Genomic DNA, 14,088 nt, shown 5'->3' on the forward strand with positions numbered 1-14,088 from the left:
AGCTTTTGATTTTGGTTCTGTTTGATTCTTTTCCAGTTCATTTGGCTCTATTTAGATTTGAAGACATATGTTGGTGTTAATTTAGCTAGACCTAATTAAAACTACCATAAGAGGGAAAATCTGGATATAGCTAGGCATATCTGAATATTTTTAATTTGGTACGTAATAGGGCTGCACGATTCTGGCAAAAATGTGAATCAAGACTTTTTTTTTTTTTTTTTGCTTAAAATCAAGATCACAATTTTATCACGATTCTGTAAATGTAAAACAAAGGTTAATATGATTAGCATATTATTATTGTTAATTTTCAAACATATGATAAAACGACAATAATAATATTAGGTCTATATGTAGGTCTACTGTTGCTTAAAATGCTCAATTTTGTATTATGGTGGACTTAAACAGACTTTCAATATGTCCTTTTTGTTAATTCACAGTAAAATTATGACATCAGAACATAACTATTCATAATTATAAAGTTGATTTATGTTTAATACGTGCTTTTCACGTATTATTGACAACATTATTAGACTGTTTGTTTTCACTGGTAAAATAAAAATTTCGTCATCAGATTCTTCTTGCATTATATTCAACACTATTTATAGGCTAGGGTTGTTATACTGATATAGTAAACATTTATTTTCATGCACAACTCTGTGTTCGCTATGAAAGAAAAAAACATATCAAATGCTTGACTTGATCATAACTCTAAAGTGCGATATGATCATTTAAATAATATGCGCACAGGTTTCACTTTCACTGGGGCTCATGGCTGCTGTCACTGTGAGAAAAAACGCATACATGCAAATCAAACCTGCTGAAAGGCCCTCAAATAATCGCTCTGTGCAACAAACTGAACGTTATTTACAACTTCATTACCTGTTATTTACAGCCTATGCAGGTTGTAACCACTAAAGTAGGCACCATGCATGCACACGCGCGTTTTCGGTTGGCCACAAGTATCCTAGTGAGATTACTACAATGACATGTATTTTATATTATTTTTAAATCTATCTAAGCTTGTATTATACTTACCATACATCTGTGAAAACAGGGCAGGTTTTAAGGAAGATTAAACCATTCTGTGAAGCTGGCAGCCAAGCATGACAACGAGTTTTGTGTGTTTACAGCTCATCAGAATGCAAAATCAGACTGCATGTTATAAATTTATTCAGCACCACACTAAAGGTCTGTTTAAATGTATTGTTTGTCACTTCAACGAGTATATTATGAAATTTGCCATGAACGTGTGTAATGAAGCACATAAAAACCTACTGTAAACTGCTGAATATAAGTTTAATGTTCTTTTAAGCATCATGTCATATCACTCGGCTCTTACTGTCATTTTTTTAAAATAAATCTGTTTCTGCCTGTTTGTTGAGTATAATCATAAATAAACCAATATTTTATCCACAACTCAAGAGTAAATTAGGTTCTGGTGGCATAAAGATAGCTTACTCGCTCCTTCCAGCTAAAATAAATGAGTTGAAAGATTGTCCATAGATTGGAACTACTCAATTTGTTTAAATATTTCTTGACAGTTAAAGTATGATTATTTTGCATATGGATATTTCAGAGTAAAGCATCAGGCACTGACATGAGCCATTGGAGCATCATAGCAGAGCACATCAATATTCACAACCATTCTAATTATGATCAAAACTAACCATATCGAATTAGGTCCAACTGCTGAGGTTGGAAATTGACCTGTAAAACAATTTCTGGAGATTTCTCTTAATTTACCTCAGCTACATACATTTGACTAGATATCAGAGTACAATTTAAGATGTTGTATCAATACATTTTATGCACATTTAAATAAAACAAACCAGTAAACATGGCTCTCAGCAATTAGACACGTCTCTGCTATAAATAAGTCTTTTGCACTGTCTTAGAAGTGTGTTCCAAGTGCTTTAGGTTTATTAATACCTGCTCGTAGCTTCTTTTATTTGCCCATATATTGACATTTCCAGATATTGAATGAGGCGTGCAGCAAATGTATGTATGTACAGCAACCAAACAAAGTGCACAATTTTTATTTCTCAAGCAAAACATTCTGATGACTTTAAGACAAGAGCCCAAATATCACATACATTTGTAAAAGAACCAAGTTGATGGTGGTTATTGTTCATTGTCAGAGTTGTTACACACAGTGGCTTTTTTCTTTCACTGGAAAGTTTGAACAAACAGTAACATTTTTATAAGGGCAGGCTTGTTTTTGTGTGTGGATAACTTTTCAGTTTTTTTTAACATGCTAAGTGCTCAGCTTTGCCATTACGATCGTATTGCTGAAGTTACTAAAAATCAAGCATACTATCAAGGTAGAGGTCATAGTTGGGTCAGCTGATTTAAAATGTTCTCCAGGAATTCATGAATTTTACATTTGCCATGGAAAGCAAACTAAAACTTTCAAACAGATATTTGTAAGGGCCATTCTGGTGGGGAATACCACTTTTTTTAAAGCACAGAGATTACAATCTCTGCCCTGCTTTCACTTTGAAGTTTTCAGATGTGTCTACACATGGCAGCACATCATAAATTAAACATCTGTGTGTTCTGAAGGAGACTTAAAAGAATCACAGTAAGATAAAACTTAATTGTCAGTTATCGCACTAACCCACAGCGCATCCACCTACCATCCCTTCATTTCTCCATTTAAAACCATACCTCTTTAGACTTCCTGTTTATTGAACAAAGAAAGAGGGAGGGGGTGTCAAAAGGAAAAGAGAGGGAGGGGGTGGTGAGAGGGGAAAGAAATGCTTTACTTAGGGGGTTTCCACCTTTCCTGAGTTGAGAAATGCCGCAGGAATGTTCATATTTTATGCCTGCCTGGGCCTACTTATCAATATCAATTTTTTATTATACCATTACCTTCAATGTTAAATTTGCTAATAATTATGGTTGGAATGATGATTGACATTGAGGAAAATGAAAAGTAATGATGATGAGTTGTTGCCCAGAAGTCAATGGTATATCTTAGCCTATCAGTATGAAAATTGTCAGTTGTCACATTCTTATTTAAGGTATGGGGGGAAATGCAGCTGGGGAATGTCAAGTGCGCGTACACACATCCTTTCCTACTACTTGGATGTCTGTCAGACTCGTCAACTTGCCCCACTCAGCAGAGAAATGTCAGAGAGAAGTGAGGTCGATATCACTAATCTAAATTCTTTATTGAAAGCAGAAATTCAAATGAGCAACATGGAGTTATTTTGGATATGCCCCTTTTTTTTAGGTCACTTTAATTACTATGCACTAAGGCTGCATACGATATTGGAAAAATCTGACTTTGGGATACTTTGTTTATCTGTGATATTTACTGCGATATGAATATAATTTCACCTACTTTATTAAATAGCTCTATTTTGGAAGATTTCATCCATTAAGATGGATTGGGATGATCAAGCTTTATAAATTATAATACATTACAAGCATATATAAATGCAAAAGAGCGAAGACAAAAGTTAAATAAACTTTTCTAGAAAACCCATTTCTGCAGAATCTAAAGGTGTTCTGCTACAGAAATGCTATTATGCTATTGTATAAATGATTAAAAAATATATCTTAATCCTGTAATCTTTAATTCATGATCTATTCATGCGAGGCAATTTTTGCCGTTAAACGCATTGCGATATCGACACTCAAACCATATATTGTGCAACCCTACTACACACTTACAAATTAAATGAATGATTTGGTACAATGCACTTATGTAGATTCATGTTTTACATTGTACTTAGATTTTATAATTATCTGCAGTAATTACATCTGTTGCTAATTTCTGTTTATTACGTTTTTGATTACACTGTTGGTCCATTCAATGAACCGCTAAAACTTAAAAGTATTGTGCTATACAATATCCATTGAATATTGAATATCCATATTCCATTGAATATAACTGTCTGATTTTTTTTGTATCCACTGTAAAACCGTGGGTGATTAAGGTTTAAACCAGTTAATTGTTATATTTTTTCTTCCAGCCATTAGCAGGAGATGTAGCAAAGTTTCCTGATCATGGGACAGATCCTCTGGAAATTTGTCCAGTAAAAACGTTAAAGGGTCCCAAGAGAGATTCACTTTAAGGAGCTTTTATTCTTTTAATAATAAAAATATATATTTGTAGAGCAATGTTCTGTTGTCATTAAGTTTTAACTTTAATTGGTAAAACTGTCCGAGATATGAACTAAAGCAAGTGATGCATCCAAGTTTAATTTAAATAAAATCTTAAATAGTAATAAATTCTTTATAATAATAAAAATAAATTATAAAAAAAACAACTAGTTTAAAAATCTTGATTTATATTAATGATATGAAGTAGTTCCAGAAACTTCCTATACTTTTCTGTTTATCCATCTGACTTTACAGTGGGTTTCTTTTGACCGCCCCAATAATTTTGATGTTGATTTGTTAAATCCCAAGATTGACAAATATACTTAATTTGGAAAGTTCTTTATAGATCGTTTCAAAGCAGCTTTGCAGTAATAAACAGGAAGACAACACAATCAGTGAGCCAGACTTCATACAATATTTATATAAACATTTCATAATTTGCCAGATGCTTTTATTGAGATTGACGTACAAATGAGGACAACAATCAAAGAACCACAAACATCCACATGTAATACATATGACAATTCCCAGTTCGTCTAATAGCATACTAACAAAGACAATATGAGAATATTGTTGTGTATAATAGTGTTATGCATAGCAATCAGATTTCAGCTGAGTGAATTCAGATCGGTCTTTTTTTTGTCAATGTAAATAACGTAAGCAAAGCTCAAAACTCTTGTTGTAGTTCAACGTTTATCCAATAATCAAAATAAGCTTTTATAAGAAGGAAAATCTGAACAAATTTCCTAAAATATTTCCAAACAAATTAATGTTGACTCAAATCTTAACATTCCATATACAGTGAAACTGATATTTTCTGAAACGGTCAACATTTCATACAGTTGCCACCCTACTCTTGCCATATACTCCCATATTTATATGGCAAGCAGCGTTCGGAAGGTTTTACTTGCAGTGTGTTTTAGAGGCAGTAGAAATGTGGGCGTCTGAGCGGGAAATCCCAAAGCACTGCTGGGAGTCAGGGAGTTCTGGAATGCTGAAGGCAGGAAACGGACGAAGCTGATCTGATCGTTGAAATGAAAAGTGTGTACGTGACCATTTGTATTCATATGTGCATACATATTTCGCACATAGATTTTCAGATATAAGATTTCTGAGCTCTCCTGGCATCTGAAATTCAAATACGGTACCCAGTGACTTTGTAAAAAGAAAAAAAACTATTGATTTTTCTCTCTAGTTTTCATCTTCACGTTGTCCTTCTTTAGTTATAGACGGAATTAATCTTTTCAGGATGATTTCAATCTGAATAAATTTGAATATACTGGCCAAAAGGGATGACCGTCCTAGGAAAATTGGCTTCTTTGCACTTTCTTCAAACTTTTTTTATTAAGTATTTATTGAACATTTTGTATGTGTTAGATGAAGTAAAGCCTGGTTGGTAAAACCAATGTGCTCATTTCAGGTTTCAAACAATTAATTTACTTTTGTGTTAACATAATAACTCTTATCAAAATATGCTGAAGCAGTTATACCAACCTTGCACTCTTTATTCCAAGCCAGGAATTCAATAAATTGCTATTAGTAGCTGTAGTATTATGTGCTACCCTGTGGCTATATAAACACTCAAATGTATATATCAATGAACTTGTGTCATGCTATATTCATTGTATCAGAGTGTTTTTTTTTTTTTTTCATTCACATCTGCTCAATTGAGCGCATTTTTACTTTAGTGTGCTGGGGATTTTCTTGAAAGGCTTTCAATAGACAGCAACTGCCTTTATAAATAGGCTAGGGTTGTTGAGTTCAGCTCACTTTGACAGCAATATCAGCACAGCCTGCTTATAGATACTATATAAAGTTGTATAAATACAAAGAAAAGGACGCATTATATCATTATTGTTGTGGTGCAAAATGGTAAAAGATTTTATCATTCAGTGGACATAATCGCAGGTTCATCATGGATTCAAGTGCATATTCTAAAATGCCATTCATATTCTACTTTCCTTTGGGATTATGTGATTCAGCAAAATAAGTCTGTTTATGCCATTCAATTATGAATCACTATATTGAATTAACAATAAATTTATGTTTTCCTAACTTCATCAAACTGTATCCCAAAACTGTCATGGCTAATTACTTATATAAGGATGAATGTTTACTAGTTGCTGTGTAAGTTGATTTGTTTTGTCAGTTTGACACCAACAAAATCAAAAGCTATCTATGGGCTCCTGTAATATGAAGTGTGTAATTTCTCCTTTGCCTTTGATAGAATGATAGAGATCACTACTGGAATATTAAAGACATGATTGAAGTTCAAATAGATGTGAATCTCCCTTTTATTTCACTGATAATCTCTTTCTCTCTCTGTTTCTCTCTCTCAGGTGTTTTAGTTCCTCCGTTAAAAGGTTTCTTCTGACAGGTTTAGATCATGTTTATAATGAGATGAGATGTTTTATAATGGGATTGGTTTCATTGCATCTCAATGTTTTGGTTGTTGATTGTATCGTGCTGATGTATTGTCAGGATTGAGTTTGTCAGGGTATTTTCTCTCATTTTTGTATTTTTTGCTTGGGTCTGGTTGTTGAGGCAGTCACCATTTAAAATCGTAAGGCAAGTAAAATAATGCAGTTACAACTGTTCGCTGTGGTAAATGGGAATTTGTATCCAACTATGTGCGTCAGAAGAAATATTACTATTTTTGCTTTCTTTAAATCCAGCGTGAACCAGAATTTGCTGACTTATTTCAGTATGTTGTTGTGCTAAAGATTTTTGTGGCAGAAGCCGCCAAACGTCGACATCAATAGAGAAGGGCCGCCCCTTGAAATGCAGATGCAAATGATAAGACAAGGTTACCAAAACAAACTTTTTTTTCAACTAATATTGTTTACAGATGGATTATCCACCTGAAGAATAAGAAAGTAATAGTTCACTTAAAGAAAAAACACACGTTTTAAAGAGATGGTCCACAGTGTAGGTATTGTGTTTATAAGATGCAAAGCAATGTATGCTCATGCTTCATTTGTAGAAAATCATGTTATTTTTTTCAAATATCTTTGATTTTATACAGTTAATCCACTAACATGAAAACCACTTTCATATTTCCTAGTTCTTTTGAAAGGCCCGCCCTTAAGAGGCTCTGATTGGTCAGCTAACATAATGTGCTGTGATTTGTGGATCAGTTCCACGTTACTAAGAAGCGTCACACGCCTTTAAGCAAATGCTTTTGTGTTGTCTAAACAGTCAGTCAGAGCAGTTGTTAGCAATATTAGCTGCCCAAATCAGACAGAAAAAATGAAGAGCACACAGCTGAACCTCACGTCTGATCTCTAAAATAAAATTTGACAAGTGTCTTTCTCAAATATTTGAAATAAGCATGTGTAAGTAATATGAAACTTTCACATATCTTTTGTGAGTGTTATCGGAGATGACATATCTGTTTGGTGAATTAGTTACATAAGTCTAATTAGTTATGTAAGACTAGGAAACACTGAAATGGAAAAAAAGGTTAAATGTTGCAGTTGCTAATTTTGTTTTCACAGTGCAACTTACCATTTGAAATGAAAACTCTACTATATACATATGTACATTTCTGTAATATTACTATTAGGATGTCATTTGTATTTAGTTCTTGTATTAACTTCATTTTAGGCTATATTCTGCCGTCTGTATGTTTTTGTCCTAGACGCTCAATCACACCTCTAAAACTTTGATATCAGTTCCAGGTTGTTTTTGTATTTGGCCAGTTATTTCTGAGCTTTTCTCAGTTTTGGTTGTTTTTTTAGTTGGTGTACCAACTCCTGTCACTTCAGTTTCCATGGTGATCTCAGACATTTCATGCAAGTTTTGAAGGTGCTGTCCATCACATGTCTGGCTTCTTGAACTTGAAAATGCAAATAGAGAATGATGCCACCCATCAACCTACAGCCTACCCCACTTAATCAATAATTGATGTTATAAAATAAAGGGTTTGAACAAATGATCAAAAAAAGATATAATAATCTGCAGGTTTGGGAAGTTTAAGGAATTTTTAAGGTCTATTCCGTTAGAGAGTTGTAAATGAATCATATTTTGGTTAATCAATTTGTTTGCATTCAATTCACTATTTTTAATATGTTTAACAGTGAGGCTTTTGCTAAAAACGTACAAAACCACGATGTACATAATCTCTCAGTAAGCAAATAATATGCTGCTGTAGATTAAAGGATTAATATGTATCTCTCTTAATTTTTATTTTTAATAAAATACTATTTTATTAAAAGTTTTGCTTGTTTCAATTAAAAAATGTTGTTAAATGTTTTTATTTATTTATTTTTTTTGTATTTGTTTACTTTTTCTAAATTTCCAATCAAAGCTGGTTGGTTTGTTCATAACTTTAAATGCTTAAACAAAAACATTTTAACACTACCTCTTTTAAAAATTTAGGCAACCAATGCTCATGAAAAAGCGTGAGGGTACTAATGCAGGCCTTCATTCAAAAACAATCAATTAAGGAGCTCCTATGATAGGGCGAGGTGCCAAATTATATTTTTAAATTGCCATAAGAACAAACTTTTTAAGAATGAGCCTTTTAAGTTGTAAAATGCTTACTTTTAGGAATCCTGTCATGAGTGCAATGTGTGTATGCCTGCGCTTTTTTAAAGGGAACTGGATGTCTTTTTCACAGGACTATAGTTTTCAATTTACACAGAATCTGAGCCAATGTCTTTGACCTTAATTATGTCAACAGCATCCCTTGGAACCTATAAACTCTAACGTAAGCAAAACCTCAAGTAAAGTTAGGGAAAGCTATTTGTACACTATTTTGTAGGCTGTGTTTATTTTTAGCTCTTTCTATTGTTTTTTTTTTTGTCACGCCCTTCGCTCTCATGCAAACACTTGCACAACTAAAGCCTGATATATATATATATATATATATATATATATAATTTATTATTATTATTTATTATTATTATTTATTATTATTATTTTTTTAATAGCATGTCATGAGCAGCAATGCTGGAAAGAAATAAGAGATTTTGTTTGGAAAAAGTCCAAATGCATATAATTTAACATATATTTTTCTTGTGCAGAAAGAAGATTCTCCATTGGATATTTGTAAATTATGTTATGATGATTTTGATTAAATATATATGCACTGTAAAACCAAACAGTCTACTTTATCAGATGAAATATGTAGTTAACTCAAAATTGACTGAAAGTTAATTCTACTCATTTGAAAAAAAGTTTTGAACTCAGTGTTGAATGTAATGAGTTTAATAAATAACTCATTACTTCAATTTAAATAAAGTAAGTTCACAGTACTCGTATAGATTAGTTTTTTTTTTACTCAAATAGTTTGAAGCAATCTGTTTCCTCAAGTGATTTGAGTTGCCTTAACTTTTTGGGTTTTACTGTGCTTTGTTTACTCAAATAAATTAAGTTCAGGGTACTCTTTAGGATTAGCTTTTGAATTGTTTGTTGCAATCGTTTTCCTCAAATGGTTTGAGTTACCTTAACTTTTTGGGTTTAATAGTGTGGTAACCAGTGGCGATCTCACTGAAAATATTGCTTAATGTTATATTTTGGTCACAAATATGAACATTTTAGGTGCAGACTGGATCCCTGTAATGCACTTTGTTGCCTATGTGACACTTAACATTTTCCTTAAAAAAAAAAAAAAGGTATAATGGATATCAGCCTAAATGGGTATTGTACATCCATACTAATGAATATTTATTATTCAAATAATATTATGAATATCATAAATTATCTCCTAGCACATGGCAAAGATTATTGGGTTTCAGTAATGGCATGTTTCAGTCTCATGTAAAATGAGCTTAATATTCCAAATCCGCTCTCATTGTCGAGCTGAATGTGTTTCTTTTTTTCCATAGACAGAACTAATAATGTAGCCACAGATTATCTAAACAAATTTAAACAGCTCTTATTCATGGTGGAATGAGCATCGGGCCAGATATATTCTCCTTGTCTCATTTTAATCAAGTGATGCCAGTTTATAGCATGAAGACCACAGCATTCATTCTCTTCCTATCATTTTCATAAATCAGCCCTAATGAATCGGCATATTATCTTATTGATTTTTCTCCCTTCATGTTTCTCTCTTCCAGAGCTGGAGGCAAAAGACGCCTGTGAGTGGCTCCGAGCGGCGGGGTTTCCTCAGTATGCTCAGCTTTATGAAGGTAATCCAGAACTCATCTCACAGAAGTCCACTCATCCTTCCATTTCCATACCATTATCTGTCTCTTTCACTTGCCCCTTACCTCTGCTCCTTTCTGTAACTCAGTGTTGTCTTCCTTTTTTTCTCTTTTCCTCTGGTTTCCTTTCATATCATCTCTTCGGAAAGGTGTAGAATTGTTTCTTCTTCCCTTATCTTTGCTGAACGGATTGAAATGACCCCCCGCGGAGAGCTTCAGTGTTATTATATTTCAGGTTTACTGATTGGGGAAACGCATGTGGCTTTTGGTTCATATGCCTTTTAGGTTGTGTTCAGTAAATATTCCACTTTTCTGCTTCACATCTGCCATCTCAGGTGTTGCAGATTTTCAGACCTTCTTCTTTTGGTCTCTTTGCCTACTCAAACCTCACCCCCCCACCCCAAAATAATTGCCAGGTTCAGCCAAAAGAGACATTTGTGTAATAATTTACTCGCCTTCTTGTCCATCTAAACCCTCTCACTTCTTTTATCTGTGGAAATACTATTTTCCATATACTGAAATTGAATGCGGACAGTTGCTGTTAAGTTTCACAGGGCCGATAACAAATAAATAACTAACTAAATAAATAAATAAATAAATAAAACGTAATTCATATGTCTGTATTTCAAGCCTTCTGACTCAGTCAGTAGCTTTGTGAAACTGACAGAACTAGGGATCCAAAATGGAAACATTTAGATCTGTTTTGATATCTAGATGACTTTCACTGTCATTAAGGCTTCAGATATACAATGTTGAGTCTGAACAGGAGATTCAGAATTGTCTTTAATACTGTATTTATATAGCATTTAAATGATTTATGTATAAATTTAACCTAAAAATAAACCCTGTTAAATATAATGTTTAGCAAATTTTACATTTAATGTGATGCGCTATTGACCGTATAAATGCGACCGTCTTGAGAATGGGGAAAAATAAGCCAGCTGTAAAACTTTTGGTGAAATGATAAAAACAGTTAAAAGGATCTCAGCATTCAGTGAAGAACAGTGCTATATCTCTTGAGTGTTATTTTATATTAAGTGCGTGTATGTTTACTTGGATTAATTTCTGCTAGTCGGAAATAATTCTTTCCTAACTCTAACTCTTAATTCTTTGAACACAAACAGTTCCTTTGTATAATCAGCACTTTTTGTTTGTACTACCTCTTCTTGTTGAATAACATAAAACGTAAACACATTAAACATAAAATGAGATGAAAAACAAGCTTAAATCTAAGTATTGTAAGAGGACAAAAACTGCCTTAGTGTGTTCTGTATGTCATTCTTGTAAGAAATGGAGAAACGGCATGTTTTACAGCATGAAATGTAATGTAGGTGCCAAACCAGTTGATATCAAGGAGATTAGAGGTCATGTTGCTGAGATAATGTGGTGTGATATGTTTGCTCTTTCCAGCACATCAAGATGAAAATGTCTGAACTTTTCAGAATGCAGCAAATGCACTGCATGTCATGTGATGATGCAACCAATCTGCTTCAAACACTGTGGATTATACACATTTCTTTAATATTCAGTTAAATTTAGTTTATCTTTATTTCTGTACCATTTTTACAATGTAGATTGTGCCAAAGCAGCTTAACATAGATGAGCAAAAGAGAGGAAAGGCCATTATGTATTAAAATGAGGAACGTTCCAGCAGGTAGTGTAGAATGCTGGTGGAGTTTTAATAATAATAATAATTCCTTATATTTATATAGCACTTTTCTTGGCACTCAAAGCACCTTACACAATTTGGGGCGTAGGGCGGGTGGATCTCCTCATCTGCCACCAGTGCGCAGCATCCGACTGGATGGAAGGGTTAGGAGGCCATGATGGAGAGAGATGCCAGAGTTAAACCCCTAGGACACCCAAAGGACATCAGTAGTCGGTACACCCAAAGTCGGTTTAACATCTCGTCTAAAAGACGAGCAAACACTGAGCAGTAGCACTGAGTCCCTGTCACTATACTGGGGCATTAGGTTCCACACAGGCCACAGGTTGAGCGCCCTCTTTTGGCCTCACTAACACCATAACACCACTTCCAGTAGGAACCTAGCTTTCCCATGTGGTCTCCCATCCAGGTACTGACCGGGCACAGCCCTGCTTAGCTTCAGTGGGCGACCATGTGAGAGTTGCTGAGAGCTAGCTGCCCTGTGTTTTATTTAGTGAATAAAACACTTTAGTTTTAGTATGAAGAGGTTTGAGGTTGAGGTTTTTGTTCAGTTTATTTTACATCAGTTTAATGCAAAGATAATGCTGAAGACACTGATCCACTGAAGAGCAAATCTACCGATGCACAGCTCCACTAGTCCACTGATAGCATTAGACTAGTAACCTCAGACAAAGGCAGAGCACTCAAACTGTGGTGCATTTTTATTTTCTTCATAAATGAAGCTTGTATCTGAGCTGCAGCGAGGGTTTGTCTGTGGTGGTTTCTTGGAGAGTGCGGTTGATGGTTGCTTAGCAACCACAGATACCACTGGAGTGCAAGCTCAGAAGCACATTGAAATTGGTGAAGGAAGTGGGCACCTTGTGTTTTCCATGCAGTTTTTAAAACGATATGCAAGGCTCATTTATAAATCATGTCTAAAACTGCATTAGTTAGCTGTCTGGTTGACTATAGCAGAGGTTGTAGCTGCTGAAAATGTGTTGCTTAAATACCCATATCTTGATTTAGAAAAATAGTGATACATAAGTATGGAAATTTTTGGCCAGCAACATTTATACCTTACATCTTTAAATTTGGACACAACCTAATATACAGTCTGAAATTTCTGATATATCAATCTCGATTTTAATTTTTCTAAGCTGGATTGCAAAAAGGCAAATAAATGCAGAGTACTACTTTTTTATTGTTAAATACAGAAAAAGAGAAAACATTTTTAATCGCAAGATTTACAAATTCCAAATTCTAAAAAAATTTTTCACTTTTTTTTTTATAATGAAAAATCACCATAATCCCAGCATCTTAAATTCCTTTTAACAGAGATCTTTCTACAGTGTGCATCTGTTGTGTTCTACACGTGGAGATGTGTAATTTAAAAGGCACCAGTCAAAAAGCACATCATCTCAGAAGAACAAACTATTATGTTTTCTTACTGCCTGATCTTTTCACACATACAATGGCTCTAGGACGGTAATGGTGATGCTGTGTGTGTGTGTGCGAGCAGGTGTACCCATGATGACCTAGACGGTGAAGAACCCACAGACAAGTTCTAATTTTAGCCCACTCCGATTTCACAGGCAGGGTTGAATTGGCACATAAATGCAGATCGATCTGATTTTTTATTTTTTACTTTTTAGGGTTGTGCCTCATGACTTTAGTACCAGAATGTTTTTTGGTAAAAATGTATTTACACCAGCCCTTAATAACCATAAGTGTTTTGTTGTTGAAATTCTGGTCCTCTATTCATTAGTGAGTCTGGATTCTGACAGGTCTGTTGTTTCTTGTTTTTGGAATGTAAAACATTGCTCGTCAATTCCTAATTATGCTTTCCACTGAGGGTATTAAAAGTTAATTAGTAATTCCAAGCATTGTAGCAAAAAGCATTGAATACCCATTCAATCTGCTGACCATCCATTTTGCAATCTGTCTAATGTAGATTAAGTGTAAAAAAAAAGTTTTATTAATTTATTTTATATAAATGAAAATTGGTGGTCTTATAATGGCATGCGCTTTATAAAGGGTCCGGTCCTTAATAGCACAACTTAAAAAAGAAAAAACTTTTTAAATTACGTTTTATCTTTAGGGAAAATCTTTCATGAGATGAATGATTGGTATGTTTAAACTAAAATCTAAATGTAGTTAGTATTCATTTAGTAGGCGCTTGGA

General features: G+C 33.9%; 1 protein-coding gene across 9 annotated transcripts in view; it reads left to right on the top strand.

Annotated features, from left to right (window-relative positions):
* The window catches only part of stard8 (StAR related lipid transfer domain containing 8), an 87,489-nt gene that overhangs the window by 32,437 nt on the left and 40,964 nt on the right, over positions 1-14,088 (top strand). For all 9 annotated transcript variants that reach the window (XR_012405951.1, XR_012405952.1, XR_012405953.1 and 6 more), the window contains one exon: positions 10,176-10,247. Coding sequence is in view for 6 of the 9 variants with exons in the window: in XM_021476190.3 (XP_021331865.1) it covers positions 10,176-10,247 (72 nt within the window). In the remaining 3 variants the exon portion in view is untranslated. The remainder of the gene's footprint in view (positions 1-10,175; positions 10,248-14,088) is intronic.

Source organism: Danio rerio, chromosome 5 (genome assembly GCF_049306965.1).
Source record: "Danio rerio strain Tuebingen ecotype United States chromosome 5, GRCz12tu, whole genome shotgun sequence".
NCBI classification, from domain to species: Eukaryota; Metazoa; Chordata; class Actinopteri; order Cypriniformes; family Danionidae; genus Danio; species Danio rerio.